This window comes from Tetrao urogallus (assembly GCF_951394365.1).
Source record: "Tetrao urogallus genome assembly, chromosome: 3".
NCBI lineage: Eukaryota > Metazoa > Chordata > Aves > Galliformes > Phasianidae > Tetrao > Tetrao urogallus.
The window spans coordinates 48,179,443-48,197,108 of record NC_136815.1 but is presented as its reverse complement, the minus strand read 5'-3'; the positions used below and the strand labels follow the sequence as shown (position 1 = coordinate 48,197,108).

The 17,666-nt window shown below is 40.1% G+C and overlaps 1 protein-coding gene across 1 annotated transcript in view; it reads left to right on the top strand.

Annotated features, from left to right (window-relative positions):
- EPB41L3 (erythrocyte membrane protein band 4.1 like 3) overlaps window positions 1–17,666 on the top strand; it is a gene marked incomplete at its 3' end in the record, with an annotated part of 59,324 nt that overhangs the window by 14,839 nt on the left and 26,819 nt on the right. The window contains exons 3-8 of the mRNA XM_079533012.1: window positions 6,509–6,613; window positions 8,756–8,798; window positions 12,150–12,225; window positions 13,461–13,679; window positions 13,767–13,854; window positions 17,382–17,534. Coding sequence (XP_079389138.1) covers window positions 6,509–6,613; window positions 8,756–8,798; window positions 12,150–12,225; window positions 13,461–13,679; window positions 13,767–13,854; window positions 17,382–17,534 — 684 coding nt within the window. The remainder of the gene's footprint in view (window positions 1–6,508; window positions 6,614–8,755; window positions 8,799–12,149; window positions 12,226–13,460; window positions 13,680–13,766; window positions 13,855–17,381; window positions 17,535–17,666) is intronic.

Below are 17,666 nucleotides of genomic sequence, written 5' to 3'. Positions count from 1 at the left end.
ACCAACGTTTTCATACTCATAAGGTTGTATATATTTGCAAGTGCAGATATTATGTGCATTAAATTATGCAAGTATTGGCATATGCACATAAAATTCTGACATATTTACAAAGTTTAGATCCCTTCTATAGAAATAGGGTTCTCATTACAAAAGTGAACTAGGAAGCTTGCATGCACTGGCCTCCTTTACTCACAAATGAATCATACTTTTTCCAGGGATTGGCTCAGTTTTTATGGACGATGCATAACTGGTGAATAAAGGCTGTGAAAGCTGTCAGACAGCTGGAATTCAGTGACTCCGAGGCTTTACTCTATATATCTCAGCTGGGGGAGTTTGTGGGAAGAGTGCTTGCTGCGGCAAGTACAAAGTATTCCTGACAAATAGCTAATCATTTACATTTGTGTGTGTTGCAGGAATAATTGCAGAAGCTGAAAGGTGGAGAGTATGAAAGTTCCCCCTTGTGTATGATAGTTAGGTGATGCCACATGCATCTCAAATTTTCAGGGCGTTTTCTTGTGTTTGCACCATCATGTTGATCTGTGCAGCGTAGAAATTGGGCTGTCAATAGAAAGGCAATTTTAATTGAAACAGTAACATGAAATAAAATCAGAGGTCTGAACATGGAATCTTCTTCATCGTGCATTGTAGATTAGAAAAATTAGCTAATACTTTGCCACCAAAAAGAATGAGGGAAGAGGAAGACATGAGTACAGTCACATGCCAAAATGCATTACTCCATGCAAGACTGGAGCCAGCCCACACATTTATACAGTGTATTGTTGAGATCCATTGGAAAGTGCAAATGATAATTAGGAATGTGAACCAGATAACCTCAACGTCATTTAAAGTTCAATTATTTCTAAAAGGATTTCATGATACTAATCTGTTCATTCTTCTTCCAGCAAGAGTGCCCACTGGAGTTATTACAGTAATTGTACAGAAGTTAAGGCCAGAATAGTGCTAGTGTTGCTTGTTCACTGGCAGTGTGACAGCTTGTCTGAGGAAAACGGTGATGTTTGTGCAGAAGGAAATGTGCACTTTCCATGTGAAACCCAAGTCCACAGCTGTGATAATGGTTTGTCTCTGCTCTTTGGCTGAACAGCAAGGAGGCGAAGCTCCCACTCAGTGGGGTGCATGACCTTGTAGCTACTATGCAGTGCAGATGCTGGGTATGAGATGGCACAAACAAATCCCATTATAGCTCATTTGGCTGGGGGACCATGTTCCTGGATTTCCCTTACCTATAAACTCACTCAGTGTGATTGCTTGTAATTGCTTTCAAACAGCACACGCATACCTTCGTGCTGCAGACAGCTTCCTCCCTCAGCCTTTGCTCAGCATTTTGCATACACGTGAGACTGCAGCATTGTCTGCAAAAATAGTGCTGCTCTGAAAATATGACACTTTGGGGGCTGCAAGAGCTTTAATTTCTAGGAAGCGGAGGGGGTTGTTTTCTACTCTTCAGCTGTTCATACTATTTCCCTGTCAGTGAGAGGAGGGTAATCTGCTAGTGAATAAAAATAGAGCATGAGAGTAGACTAACTCTGTGCTTTCATCAGGTATAGAACAATTAACCCCTTAGCAACTGTGGAGGTGCAAGGGAGTGCCATCATCCCAGTAGTGTGGGATGGAGGGAGCAGAGAGAATAATTGACTTTCTAATAATGTTGTTATCCTTGTAGAGCTAAAATGAAAAACTGAGTTTTTGAGCTCACCACTCAAAATTATATGCTGTATTTTACCTTGGTCTGACCATCTCATATGGGACAGGGGTAGGATGGAAGGATGTTTGCTGAAGAAGCTCCCTGAACTTGTAGATGATGCAGAGGACATACATTATTCTTCCATCTGCGAAGTCCTTGTGTTTTTTTCTAAAATACTTAATTTGAATAGAATCATAGGATCTCCCAAGTTCAAAGGGACCTGTTGGGATCACTGAGTCCAACTGCTTGCTCCATACAGGCCCACTCAAGTATCGGGCCATATGTCTGAATGCATTGTCCATACACTTCTTGAAGTCTGGCAGCTTGGGGCTGTGACTGCACCCCTCAGGAGCCTCTTCCAGGGCCTGAGCACCCTCTTATGTAGACCCTTTTCCTGATAATCCAACCTAAAAAATGGCATTAATCATTTCTTTCTCTCTTTTTCATTGCTTCAGAAAAAGGCTATCATTAGCAAAGATACAGAAAAGGAGAGCAGAGTGGATTAGGGCATTGTATGGGGATGGAGGCATGTTGAGAAGGGGCTTACTGTGGAAGAGTGGCAGAAACCAGCCAGTGAGAGTAGGAGTGGAGGAAAGGGGAGGTGTCAGATAGGGTCAGTAGTGCAGGGTAATCCAGACCACTGCAAAGCCAGGTGGGGGGTTACTGGGGAGTGGAGCAGCAGCAGCACAAATAGCTGATGTGGAGATGATTGAGCCTGAGCTGTTTCTGGGGAAAGCCAATAGGTACTTGGAGAGCCTTTTGTGAACTGCTGCCTCCTGAGGAGGAAGAGGCTTGGGTCCAAAAGCAGAGGAGAAACTGGCAAGGAAAGATGGATGCTGTTTCTCACTGCCTTGCGTGTGGGAATTGCTGGTGGGTGAAGACCTGCCAAGTTTACTGCTGTTGGCTCTTCTCACTGGGAGCTTGACTAGAAGGCTGTTTTTTCTAATTTCAGTTCTGGATGAGAGCTATGGGGTTTATACAGTTGCAGGAAAGAGTCTCTGAAAAGTTTAATCTTTGCACTCTGACTTCTATACTCATTTATACTGTTCAATATATGTTTTGCATTCTTTCTATGATCTTGCCTTCCCAAAACATGAACAAAGTATCTCTTTTTTCACATCTCTACATTTCCTTTCATCTCATTCATGCATGAAATGTAACTGAGAGTATTTCTGTAGGAGTCTCATTCCATATTGACCTTTCACAAGAACTATTCATTTGCATGGCCAATATTTTATAGCATGGAGTTTGGTTGCTTTTCTACTGTGATTTATTTATTTATTCACTAAAAACATTACAAAGGCACAAAGCACATTCTTTTGGCCTGCTGAGAATTGCTTGACATTTTTGATATTAAGCTGTGATTCACAGTAACCAGGAGACTTTCATTGCCTTGGTCTTGTCACACCAAAACTATGGAATGGGAAGGTTTAGGGTGGGTAACTTAACCTTTCTCTATTCCTCCTCCCGTTCTCTCCCTGCTGAAGCAATGATGCCCACACCTTATCTGCTGTGCTAATTTGAGTACTTGGTAAACTAAAAGTAATTAACAGGAGTGTGGGAGGTCTGCTCATTTCCTTTAATTATGTATTCCCAGCTAAACTTCTTAATTTCCTCTGTATTTATGCAGATGCTGCCCCTCACTGTTTTTGTGCTTTACATGGGCAGCAGTGGTGACTCCATTTCCAGGCAGTGTGCGTCCCTAAGTGATACAAGCCCCCTAAATCCTGCTCCAGCAATGGCTCTGACTTGGGAAGAGGCACTTGGTCAGCAGCTCATCTGTCTTAATACTGATGGGCTTTTCTGTGAACAATAAGAAAAGTTGTCTTTGTAAGGTTAACTCTCAGCCATCACCCAGGGAAGAGAACATCCTGCCCAGGGAAGGCTGCCAGGTACATACACATGGTGTTTCTGAAGCCCTCTTGCAGCATCAACATTTTCTTGTATTCAGATGCAGTAAGATTTTTGTGAAAAGTGGCTCAGTGTAACTTGGGTACTATCCTAGGGAAGGAGGAGGATGGATTTTGTCACAGACAAAAAAATAAGCCATGCAAGTTATTCCAGGCTTCTCATATTTAGTCCCACTTGCTCACAATGTGTAGAAATCCTGAGCGTTTTTATTACAGCACAGCCACATGCATCTTGTGCAGTTCCCTGTTAAAACATCGTACCTTGCAGCTGCTAGCTCCTATTTCTCAAAGCTGACATCTGTGTAGCTGCACAGATTGGCCATGTAAAACAGCTCTCATGTTGACCTTGTGTGACTCCTAAATTAGGACACTGAAGTGTGATGAATCAAATGTAGATGGTGCTGTGATGCAAGCAGTAGTATGTTCAGGTAGTCTGCTTATTTATCTCCATTTGGTGTAATTACTTAGTCTGTCACCAAGTAGAAATGCTTGGCAGAATATGGTATTGCTTATTTGCAGCAGAGATGTGACCATTTGGCTTGAGGGCTCTGGCTTTGTTCCTCTGTATGCACCAGTAGAGGAATTGTCTCCATGAAGCAGCAGTATAAAACCATCAAGCTCTGTTAACTACTTCCAAGTCTGGGGGAGAAGAATTAACATTTGTTTGAAATTATGAAGGAGTTGGGGTGCTTTTTTTTTTTTTCCTGATCCAGGGCTGGATGTGTGTGACAAAGATGTAAGTAAGTCTAGAGCTGCTTGCCCAAATAATGCTAGAAGACTCAGTAAATTCAGTTAGATTAGTACTCTACAACTTCCTGAAGGGAGGTTGTGGTGCAAAAGGGGCTGGCCTCTTCTCCCAGACAAATAGTAGGACCCGAGGAAATGGCCAGAAGTTATACCAGAGGAGGTTTAGGTTGGACATTAGGAGAAACGTTTTCTCTCAAAGGGTGGTCAGGCACTGGAATGGCTGCCCAGGGAGGTGGTGGAGTCGCTGTCCCTGGTGGTGTTCAAGAGGCGCCTGGATGAGGAGCTACGAGATATGGTTTAGTAGCTTGTGGTACTGATAGGAATGGGAGGGTGGTTGGACTAGATGATCTTGCAGGTCGTTTCCAACCTTGTGATTCTGTGAATGTCTGTGAATGTCTTATGAGTACTTACCAGTCACTTCTGTGGCTGGTTTTTCTGTCATCTGAAGAATGCATGTTAGACTGCAGCAGCCACTCCTACAATCTCCCTATCAATAAAACCATAGATGTTTCCCTCAATCCTATCTAATGTACCACTGGAGCCTCAACAGAAATACTTATTTTAACAAAAATTGGGTTATGCTCTGCTATTTACTCCAGCATTGTTCCTAATGTTTTTGCTGAGTGTTAGCAAACCTCTTTTTGTTTTTATTTATTTAATTTTCTGTTGGCTTGTTATCACTTCTAAAATAGTTGGAGGCCAGCTTTGTTGGCATAGCCCCATCAGTTTGGATTGTGAAATATTCACACATCCCGGCCAACACTGCTGGATGGGCAGCATGGTGTGGGTACAGCTGTACTGACTGAGCTGCGTTTTCCTCTGCTCCATTCGTATAACTCAGAGAGCTGGTGCAATTCTGAAAATGCATGTGCCCACTGAGGGACTCTGGTGACACTGCCATCATGGTGGGGTGATAAGGGGACGCAGCTCCAAGTGGGTGACCTTTGAGGAATGACAGGCTGTAATGAATATATTTGGCGTCACTTGACCACAAATGGCCACTGTGTAATGCAGACAGAAGACAATGTCTGCAATGCTCTGGATTTGCCCTCATTATTTTAATGAAGATAAATTTGGAAGAAGCATTCTGTCTTCTGTTTCGGCATTCTGCTGGCTTTTGAAGTAATTAATGTATTTCCATTCTGCTTAAAGTCGTGTGTATGTTATAGATAAAGAAACTGCCTGGCTGACATCAACTAAAATATTTATGTATGTGTGTGTGCATGTTTGAAATGAAGTCGGGAGATTTTTTCCTTTAGCTGAGGCGCACATAGGGAAGCAGACAATGTCTGATAGCCCAAATAATTTTGAATTCCTTGTCATAGCTAATGCACATTGAAGTTGGCACAGGTACTTATGAATAGGACATTTCTGACTGAGGCTGTGGGATTTTTTTTTGGAAAATTCTTTCTCAATGTCATATATTACACTGAGAACTAGGATGACCTGAATTTTTTACTGTCCAATAAAAGAGACGATGGTGCTCCTGCTAAAAGCTCTTGGTGTAGACAATGAGTTATCTTTTCATATAACATTCTAGCAATAAAAAAGGTCAGTGGAATGCTGAGAAAATGCTTTTTTATCCATTTTTATTCCATGTGAGATACTAGGCTCTCACACTGATCTCAGCAAATGGTTTGTTTGTATTTCCCTGTATGTTAGACAGAAAAGGATCTTGGAATTAATCCACAATATTACCAAAGTAAGAAATGGCTACACATTTGGCTTTTCCTCCAATGGATTGCCGAAATCTCAGCTCTGATAATCCATTGCAGGGAATATTTTTACCATTGTTTGTTACCACCGTTGCAAACAGAGTACACTCTGTTTTACTGAGATATATCCTCACAATAAATCTGAGGTTGTGATTTGTGAAAGACAGAATAGATCTCTTAATTGATGTTTGCAATATGACATGTGCTGACTTATTTTAAACTCCACAGCAAGACCTGAGTTCTTATGAAAAGTGAATTTGCCCCATTCAGTTGATTCTTATGAAGCTCCAGATTAATAGATCTGAAAAAATTAATGAGTTGAAGTAAATCATTTCTGGATTGAGTTTGAGATTTAAACAGTAAAGATGCTATTTTAGTAGTTATGTTTATTTTTCAAACATGATTTTTTTTTTTCCCCTCTTCATTTCCCACAGAAACGTTCCAGAGGTCAAGTGCTATTCGACAAAGTGTGTGAGCATCTGAACCTTTTGGAAAAAGACTACTTTGGGCTAACATACAGAGACGCAGAAAACCAAAAGGTATCATACAAAATGGTGATTTTCCTTTGGCATGTGGATATCAGAGCTCTCCTGAGGCACCCCCAGACAGTTGCAAACAGTACAGAAGCTGTTTTGTCTTCTCATCTAGTTGTATATGTGTACCTTGAGTTATTACTTTTATAACTCCTTGAGCATCCCCTGGGTTTCCTTGGCTTCTGTCTGTGTGAGCATGAAAGAATTTAATCATACACTTCATTCTCCTTCTAGTTTGATTTGTTACATCACTGTCATCAATGAGAGTCGGTTCTGTGTTCCTATATACTGCTAAGAATATAATATTAATATGTGGCTTATTTAATAATACTAGCTTGTGGTACAGATAGGCAGGAGTACTTTCATTTCCAAGAAATCTTGACTTCCAGTCTTGACCTAGCTTAACATAGCATTGTTCATTTGCCTAAATGCATAAGCAATTGACAGCAATAGTGAATCCCATTCTGTATTTCTACAGCTCATGTTTAGCATTAAATGAGCTGTGTATTAACAGTATCAACAGAGTGCAGGGTGATCTAAGGCTCACGTAATATGTGGATTATTGTGGGCACGTTGTAATGAAAGGGAGAGTATCAAAGAATACTTCAAGTGCTGCATGGTGGGGTTTTTGTTTTTTTTTTGTTTGTTTGTTTGTTTTTGGTTTTTTGGACATTTTATGATAAATATTTTTAAAGAATTCAGTAACAAAACTTCTTAACAAAGATCATCAGGTTAAGTTACTTTGTGCTTTGTATGGTCTTAAAGGTCTTGCCTGATAAGGCTGGAGTTATTACTGCCTCTTTAGTTCCTTATGTCAGGTGAGAACAACAGCTTTGTTTTCTAGGCTTCCCTTTGTTTCAACTATATATGATGCATAAGAAACGAGTGGGTTCTTTTTCTTCCCCTTTCTTACTGATTTCTAAATATGAGGATTCTGTTCCTGTTTTGGAAAGTCACTTAAGCAGACGCTTAAGCAATCCGTGCTAGTCCAAGATAATACTTAACCATATGCTTAGTTTTGCATTGTAGTAAAAGTTAAGCAAATGTCTAAGTACATTTCCAGAGAGGAATGCTTTCCTGTACTGGAAAGAAAAAAAAAAAATCATTCATTTTAAACAGGTAGCTTAGAAATGTAGATCATCACTTACTTTAGAGAGCTAAACAGCTGAAAATGGAGTGAATCCCACATTTATAGATCAGTAACATGCACATTTCTAGTGTCAAAGTACTTAGCAATCTCATCTCCATCCTTTGCCAGACACCTTCCAGCCAGAAAATATGTGCACACATCATGTGTCACATTTGAATATGGAAATCTTAATACACATTTAATTTCTTGGTGCATAGTGTGCTTTTACAGAAAGCTTAGAAATAGATGGAACTCCTCAGGCTCATGTCTTGTACCACTAAATGCATTTGGACAGCTGCAACCTGGTTGTTTTTCTTGGGTGTAAGGGTTGTTGTGTTCTGCCTGTTTGATATTTCTGTAATATTTTTTCTATGATACATCTGTTTTTCTTTCTTTGGACAAAGTGGAACTTTCCTCAGGGAGGTGGAATTTTTGTTCTGGGTTTTGCAAGGCATATTAAATATTAATTCGATTCCATTAGAAGATGAGACAGAGCTGTGGGGTCCTTACCTTCCCATATCACAGAGGCAGGGCAGGGGGCTCTATGAGTTGCCAGCTATGGCCATGGTGGCTGCAATAAAGGACCTCAAATTCCTGCTTGCCTCTGGAGGAATTTGGTTTTAGTCAGCAGTGCTCCTTGGCAACCAGGGAATAGTAGCAAATTGCAGAGGTAATCCCTCAGTTCCTCAGTAAGGCTTTGTGTGATCTCCTTACAAAGCCACCAGGTTTGGGGCAACATGGATGAGGGCAGCCCTGGCAGCAACTCTGCTCCTGGAGTTGCCCTCATGTTTACAGGGAGTTACAAATGGGGCAGTGTCTTATGGCACACTTGCACATCTTCTATGAAGATTGGTAGCAATCCGCATTCTGAAAGTTACCATTACCCCTGTCCACTGTTGCTCCAGAGAGAAGAAGGTAAGCATGCAGGTTTTCTAGCTTTGTCTTATAGCACTGTTTTAAAAATGATGTTGATTGTGTTTTCTAACTCAAACTGAAGAAAGGAAACATTTTCTTTTCAGAATTGGTTGGATCCTGCCAAGGAAATCAAAAAGCAGATTCGAAGTAAGTTTGTTATCATTGTATTTTTCTTTCAGTGGTTCTGGAAAACTTTTCCTTTTGGTATACCCAGACCCCCAAAACTGAGAAAACATAAGCTTCTTTGTCTCCAAACTGTTTTTATCTTTTCCACTGCTAGCACTAGACACAGCCTTAGTTTCCCAGCCAGTGTGGCCTCTGTACATATGGAAAGCTGCCTCACAGATACCTGAGGGTTGGAGAGCCTGTTCCCTTGTTGGCCTTCATCATGCAAAGGGTCTGGCTGGTGTCCCTGGTGTGGTGTCCCATGGCTTGGTGTCTCAAGCTGGAAGATCTTGGTGGCAGGTGGGCTGCAGAGCTGTAGTATCATACATTCCATTATGGTTGCAACCCCCCCAAAAAACATCCATAGGAGAGGTGTCCTGACACTGCGAGGCACAGGGGCCTGCCTCACTGCACCTTCCTGTGGGAAGAAAGCTTCTCACCTCAACCCTCTGCCCACAAGAACTGAGGGGCAGGTGTGCCACAGGGACCATCTAAGGCCATCAATTTCAGATCGCCTGCAGTAAGCAGGAAGATACCTACAGCTAGATCAGGTTGCTTAGAGCCTCATCAGCCTGACCTTGAGTGTCTCTAAGGACGAGACATCCACCACCTCTCTAGGCAACCTGTTCCAGTGCCTCGCTACCCTTACTGTGAAAAACTTCTTCCTTATTCAGTTCAGTCTGAATCTCCCCTCTTTTAGTCTGAAAGCATTTCACCTTGTCCTTTCACAACCAACCCTACTTAATGAGTCTGTTCTTTCTTTCTTATAACCCCCCTTTAGATACTGAAAGGACGCTATCGGGTCTCCCTGCAGCCTTCTCTTCTCCAGTCTGAAAAGCTCCAGCTCTTTCAGCCTGTCATATATACATATATATATATACACACACTACGTATACTATAGTTATATATATGTATATATGTTACTTATTTGTGCTACTGATGTTTATATCAAATCCAGGCACACTGTTAGTACGTGGGTACTGAAATACTATTCTGATGCAAAATACTAAAAATCACTCTAAAATACCTTCCCTTCCTGCATTTCAAAAGCTTGAACTTTGCTTCTGAAATGAATGTTCGATTCACAGAGAACCAGTCAATTTTCTGCTTCACGTGAATATTTTTAAAAGTCCTGTTGTTAAATTTAGCTGTCTGCTACATTAGAAATTCAAAAAAGTATTGAAGGAAAACTGTGTCAGGGCTGCCAGGCTCGAAACTTGACCTGCCTTTTTTTCACCCTCACTTTTTCAAATTGATGAAATGTTTTTATGTGTGTTACTTTTTTTCATTGGAAAACCTGAGTGTTTTTTGTCATTGCCCATTTTGTAAATAACCTAGTACCTGTGCTTTTATAAGCAAACCCATCTGATGGTTCACATTTCTTGGATCGGGCCTGGCAAATGAGTCAGTCCCCTCTCTGGGATTCAAAGGGTTGAATCCTCTGCTGCTGTAAGCAGCTGCACCTTTCCACTAGTGTTATTTTCATTATAAGTAAATGATCAGCAAAGAAGAGCCATGAAAATCTGTGCTCCCTTATATGCTTTTTCTTAGTCTTCCTCTTAGTGAGGAAGATGCTGGAGACCTTGTTGAGTCAAGTTATGCTGATTGTCAGTGCAAGGAAAGCAGCTTGGCTTCAAACTGCTGATGTGAAATGCATTAAATATGTGCCCAAGCTGTGAGTTGGACAGTGAAAGGTTGTGACAGTGAGAGATTAACCAGGGCAGAATAATGTAGAGCTGGATGTGGAATGGGGACAGTTGTATTTGCAGGAGAAGACAGTGATAATTTACTTGCTCTGAGAATTCACCATAGAAGTTGGGAACAGGAGAAGTGTGGAAAAGTAGGATTCTTGTGCACGGCACATCATAAAGGGCACAAAACTACATGTGTGCTGTATAGCACTCAGGTATTCATGATTCTACTGTAAACAGTGCCAATTTCTTTCCAGCATCTGAGAAACAAGGCTGTCACTATATCTATGGCCTCTGGTTGTGCCCCATTGGTTTTAACCTACTGCATTTTATTTAAGCCCCTGTAACTGAGGGGAGAAGGCTTCTCACTCAGTTATCTTAACTAGTCATGTTTTGCATGGGGTGAGATTTCCTTGAGATCTCTACGTAAAATATCTCCAAACACTCAGGAAGATCTTGCAGTATTTCCAGTCAGGCATTCACTCTGTCCAGAATATAACTTTTCTACACCAGATATACTTTGAAAACCCATGTTCATTAGCAGGTGCCTAGAGGCAAGGTTCCTCTGGATTAAAGGTTGTAAGTTCATCAGGAGTCCTGTTTTTCACAGCATGCACAAGCATTTTCTTATTACACAGCCAGTACAGAACTTTCTGAGATAGACATTTACTTAGTTCTAGTTAATCTGTAATTAGATTATTTTCTGCGATAATTTCTGAAATATTCAATCCATCTCAGAAAAATTAAGTGTCATTACTTCATCTTTGGTTTCTTGAGTGCAGAAATACTTATGTACGTAACTCATGTACGTATACAATGCGTATTCCACAATGAAGGCCTCAGTGAAAAGTCCTATTAATGAGATACCACCATGGTGCTTGTTAGCATTTTTCTGGTTTGGGATTTAGTTGCTGCTTTTCATTTGCTTTAGAGACAAGCATTATTATAACCTCTCTCTTGTTAAAAAATAGTGTTGATATTTACATTGCAGTATTCAACACTTTTTTTTTCCCCAATCTTTATGTTCTTATGAACAATATCTAAAGCTAAATCTCCAAAACACTTTTTGCTAAATAGTTGCACTGATGCAAGCCGCTATCCCACAGGTCACCTAAACTGACTTGAAATTACTAAGTGGGAATTCCCTCACTCTGTGCTTAAGGCCACTTTCCAGCTACAGTCTCTGCATTTGTTCTCGCAGCATTCTATCACTCAACAGTGGCTGCCATTCTGCTGCTCATTTGAAACCTACTTTGCCATGTTTCCAGGGCCTATGTGGGAATTATTGCTTTTAGAGTTAGCATAAGCTGTGTTTTCAGATGGTTAATTCCAGTAAATATTTTTGGTTTTTTTTTTCAGACCAAATTTTTGTAAGTATTAGCGGTGAATTGCTACTCCCTTAGGGTCCTCACCTCAGTGAAAATCTCACTAAATAAGAAAAGAGCTGTAAGATCTGATCTAATACCATAATTGTGAAAGGGAAAATTAGTATCTCCAGAATGGTACGCAAGAAAAAGATACTATATCCTATTCTTATTAATTTTTTGATTGGATTATTTTTAAGTTTGCTGGTAATCAAATAGCATGAACATCTCCATTTGCACTCCCAGTGCGCTTTCCGTAAACTTGTGTTCTTTTCCAGGTGGTGCTTGGCAGTTTGCATTTAATGTGAAATTCTACCCTCCAGATCCTGCCCAGCTATCTGAAGATATTACCAGGTGTTTAAAATATTAAATACATTTCTAGAAGGGCCTTAAAAAGCTGTTCTTGAGAGAACTTATTCTCTAATTATCCAAGAAAGGGGATGTTTTATATTCCCACTGACTTGCTTTCTCTTATGAGCTTATGGAAAATATGTGATGCTTTGACAGAAAGGACACTGTGAATACTGTTTGGTTCTCTGAGCTCAGACAACATTTTTCATTTATTTATTTACAATCTAACACCAGAATCAAGCTTTTCCCATATATGTGTTCTGGAGAATTTATTTTGATTTTCACAGAGATTCCCAGTGTTTAGTTTGCCAATGGTAACAAGATTTTATTGTTAGCAAAATCATAACTATGAAAGAGGAGAACAAGCATGATTGTAAATTTTGTGTACTGTTTGGCTAGGTGTGTGGTTGGTGTGCATGGTATGATGAATGCGGTGATAATGAGCTCTGTTGAAGGGAAGGAATGCTTTTATCCTTCTTTACCCTTATCCTGCTTTTATTGCTCTTAATTAGGTTCAAGGTACACAGACTGTATCTTTGGTAAAAATATTTGAAACGTTTTCTTATTCCTCCCATTTGGTACAAATCCGTTTTCTGTACCAGCTCCATGTTGGGGTAAGCTGTGTTGGCTAAGACATCAAAAATCATACCTCACCTCCAAGCAAGGGTCAGTTGGCATTAGGCTGGCAGCAATGCTCTTGGAGGGGTCAGGATTTCTTTCTTGCCCTTAAACCTCTCAAGGTAACTACGTGTCTTAACCGCAAAGCCAACGCTCTTCAGTTTTTCCTGGTTTCTTCTAATCAGTGCTTACCTCTGTGCTTTTAACATCATTTAGTGTTTAAATGTATTTTTGAGAAAGCTTCTCAGTTTACTAAAGAAACATCTTTTCTTGAATGCCTTAGAGTTTGGCTGCCCCTTAGGAAATGTTATTTTATGTTTCTCCTTAAAGAAAAGAGTTATCAGTTAGCTGTATCTTAGTGACATGTTATATAAACCTACGGATAATTCTCCTGAGCCACCAAACAAAATGACAACATATTTTATCAAGAAATCTCCATGCAGCTTTATAATGATTAATTAAGCTTTGCTACCCACAAGTTAGGCAAAGGATATTTTTAATTCTTAATTCTTGCTAATGCAAGAAGCTTTGGGCTTGGGCATTTCCGCCTCTCAGAAGTGGCTCCTTTGCTGGTGGGGCTGGAGGAGCTGTGTGTGAGCAGAGGCGGTGCTCCTTTGCAGGTACTACCTCTGCTTGCAGCTGAGAGATGACATCGTGTCTGGCCGGCTGCCCTGCTCCTTTGTCACCCTCGCCCTGCTGGGCTCCTACACTGTGCAGTCTGAGCTTGGCGACTATGACCCCGATGAGTACGGCAGTGACTACGTCAGTGAGTTTCGCTTTGCACCGAATCACACTAAAGAGCTGGAAGATAAGGTGATTGAGCTGCACAAGAGCCACAGGTAGGTGGGTGGAGGCTGTAGGTGTTGCATTTCAATTCATATTCTGTTTCCTTAATATCACTGCTCAAATTGGTTGTTTTTCTTCAGGGGAATGACACCTGCTGAGGCTGAGATGCATTTTCTGGAGAATGCCAAAAAGTTATCAATGTATGGAGTAGATCTCCATCATGCCAAGGTATGGACTGCAGTTCTTCTTGCTGGGAACCCACAATGGTCATCTTTCTCATGTACCTGAATTTGCATGGACTCTGATTTATTCTTTCTTGCTGTTCTGAGACAGGCAGATTGGGGGATAAATCACTAGTCAATGTGAGGAAAGGTGTCTCCTGGGATATAAGCATCTTGTAACTGGAACATGATTCAGCCTATAGACTATATGATGTTTCACATCAACACTCTATGTGGAATAAACAGCCAAACCCTTTGGGAAAAAAATGGACACAGTAATCAGAAAGGATATTAGAAGCTATTTGGAGAGTGATCAATTGTCATTTCCTTCAGCTACATTTTGCAATTTAATAAGGCCAAGTATGGCATCTTAGCTAAATAAACAGATCATTTCCAACATGCAAAGAACTCTGAAGCAGTCATTCAGCTGTGCTGAAGACCTAATCAGATTGATAGTCACAGGGAAGCAGCAGCTGATCTCTCTTCTGAATTGCAGTCGTTTCAGTTGACTAGAAGGGCAGTAATTTTGCTGGAAACATTCTCCCACAATGAGGAGATTTCCCTAATGATCAGCAGGTTAAGTTAAAAATCAAAAATGGTCATTTCTCTTGTGGCTTGGGAGAGTCACCTGCTAGCTTTGTATCTGGGGCTTTTCTTTTTTTGCCCAAATAAGCAATTACTTCACCCTCCATTCTTCAACTCTTCTTCACTTATCAAAGTAAGGTTAATGGATGTTAACATCTCTGAGGTTAGCAAGCATCCTTGGCAAATGAGTACCAAACAAAGACTCCTGAACTGTGCAGAGCATTTTCTGTAAAGGTCAAATTGCTGTGAGCCTGTTTTTATGCTGCAACAGATCCTTTCAAGAACTGAGATAAGTTTGCAGTTTGGATCTTGAAAGGGCCTGCAGCCATTTCCCTGGGGCGTTTCATAGGAATTGTGCATGTGTGTTACAAAATTCAAAGCAATATTTTGTGTTCTGTTAATTACCACTACTGAAAATGAAAAATCTGGGTATGGCTCAGTGGGCAGCACTTGACCAGGAGGCATGCTACTGCTCTTCCTGTGTCTTGCAGACAGGCACAGAATCTTGAGGCACTTTTGGAGCAGAGATAGAAATGGATTGGTGAATGTCACTCAGTAGCATTTTTTCAACATCCTTTGTCCAACACAAAGAGATCTGCAGAACAGCAACAAAGTGAGTTCCTGTTCTCAATATGCTACGAACTTCATTACTAAAATTTGACATACCATGGCATTAAGGGATGAGTGTTTTTCTTTTTAAATACTGGATAAAGGCCATGAAATTTAAGTTAGGATGTCCTGAGATAACCTTTCTTTTCTCCTCCTTACAAAGTATCAGTGTCCATTTTTACTTTTCTGTTCTTTATCTTGAAAGACTCAGAGAAAAGTAAGTTGGTAGGCAAGCCAACGTCTCTCTGAAGTAATTTTCTTAATATTAAAAGCTGCATTGCTCACTGAATTGGGTATGTCTGTGGATTAAGAAACCCAGTAGCAATCTCAAAAATGGAGCTAAAAATGGGAAAATTAGAATCGGCATGAGAAGTAGCATTTAGTTTTAATTAGGCTTGCCGATGTGATGGGATGGTATCAGGCTGCTGGACAAGTGTCTCTGTGGGTGCCCTTTTGAAGTCATGCAGTGGCAGATGTCTCAGTGTCAGTGTCAATTCATTAAGGCTGTGCAGGTATCTGAGGTATTCAACAGATGCTGGGCTTGCCAACTGCTGTTAAAGCTAGCTCTCAATTAGCCAGCACAGGGCTACAATTAACATTGTGTTCAGATAGACAGATTTGTCCTCTGGGCTGTCAGCATTCTGACAAAACCTCCCATTCGTATGTAGAGCTGCAGGTATGTGCAGCTCGGTGTCTCCTGATGTTACAGCAAAGAGTATTGTGTCCTATGGCTCACGAAAAAAAACCAAAACCAATTCCACCAGGTTTTGATTTGCACCAATAATATCACACTGAGAAGCAGCTTTTGATACCTACAAACAAAAAAAGCTTTAAATGCATTGAGATCTGCTGTAAAGGTGGAAAGGAAGAAAGAAAGCATTTCTCAATAAGGTTTTGGGCAAGTATAGCAGAAATAGCAGCCCTTCTATCTGCAGTTATATATCTTATGTAGGCATGTGAGCATATAAGGATCATTCCAGGCAATGTGATTACAAGCAATAAGACTTCATTTTTTTTTCATATGTATTTGCTGTACTTAGAGCTTCCTCTTAGCCTAGGAAATTGGCAAACTGAACTCCAGCAAAAAGATTACTTTTTTTTTTTTTCTCTAGTGGCCCACCATGACCACATATACTGAAAAGATACCTTTGTGGTGTGACACCATCTTTTTTTTGAAGCACAACATTCTTAACTGATGTGTTTTTTAACACTGAAGTGACCTTGTGGTCCTAATTCTGTGTTACATATCTGATTTTAAAACATCTTTTTTTTTTTTTTTTTTTTTTTACTTCAAGCCATGCTGTTGCTTTCTTTTATCTGATCATGTATGCCTTTGTGCTCTTCTTAAACATAATTAGACTTCTATTGGGTGGGAAAACTAGTAGCAAATTATTAATTCATTTCTTGATTATCACAGAGTGACATCTTCATTGCTGCTGTTGTTAAACTTGTAACTTTAAGTTATTTTAAAGTAATTACCAAAGGACTCTATTCTTTAAGGCAAACATTTGTTTTCTCCAACACTGTTAATGCTTAGCTAAATAAAAAATAGAATTATACAGTCTAGTAGTGGTGATAGTAAACACTGAAGATTGGCTTCGACTATTTGAAAGCTTCTAAAGGAAAGCGAAGAATATAGTTCTTACTTAAAATACACATCTATTTAGGTATATTCTAATAGGATTTTGGCCAAAGCTTTTATGATGCTAACATGCCTGACCTACGCTTGCTTCCCTGTCAAAATGAGTTGTAAAACTCCCAGATTTAAAATAATCTTTCAGATCTAAATGGCCAACTTTATGCCAACTGGTAATTTTACATACAACAGCAGAGAAGTAAGGAAGTGAAAATACTGAACATAGGCAGAACAGCATTAAAGAAGCTAGCAAATCAGCCAAAACCAAGATAGGGTAACTACAGGAGAAAAATTGGTCTGATCAGAGCGTTTACTCATGGAGTGTGGGAGATGCTGGGACTGGTAAATGTGTATGCAGTCCTACTTATTTTCAATCTTGCATTTACCCTAATGACACTTAAGTAATTAAAGTGTGCAATATGGTTAATATCATTATTTTAATACCATATACAATGTTACTCCCTTCTTTTGTAGTTTTTCTAAAAGATAACTTCCGAAACACGGATGTTGTCTCATTCTGCCCAGCCTTACTATTCCTTGCCTGAATGCAAGAAATTGTTGATGAGTAGGGTAGCACTCAGAAATAACATTGCTTAGCTGGTGCATTAAGAACAGATAGCTCAGGTAGAAACGCGGTATATGAGTGTCTGTATTGGGATTTAAATAGAGAGTTGTTCAACAGTATACGTTGCCTGTTGTTCCAGGATTCTGAAGGAGTGGAAATCATGTTAGGAGTTTGCGCAAGTGGCCTCTTAATATACCGAGACCGACTCAGAATAAATAGATTTGCCTGGCCAAAGGTTCTGAAAATTTCATACAAAAGGAACAACTTCTACATCAAAATCCGACCAGGGGAGGTAAGGAGATCCTGACACTCCTCAGTGAACAAATCTTTTCAAAAAAAATTGTGTTCTCATTGATTTGTTGATTTGTCATGTCTTTAACATTCCCCTTCATTTATATTTTTTAATTTGTGGTGATTTTCTTAG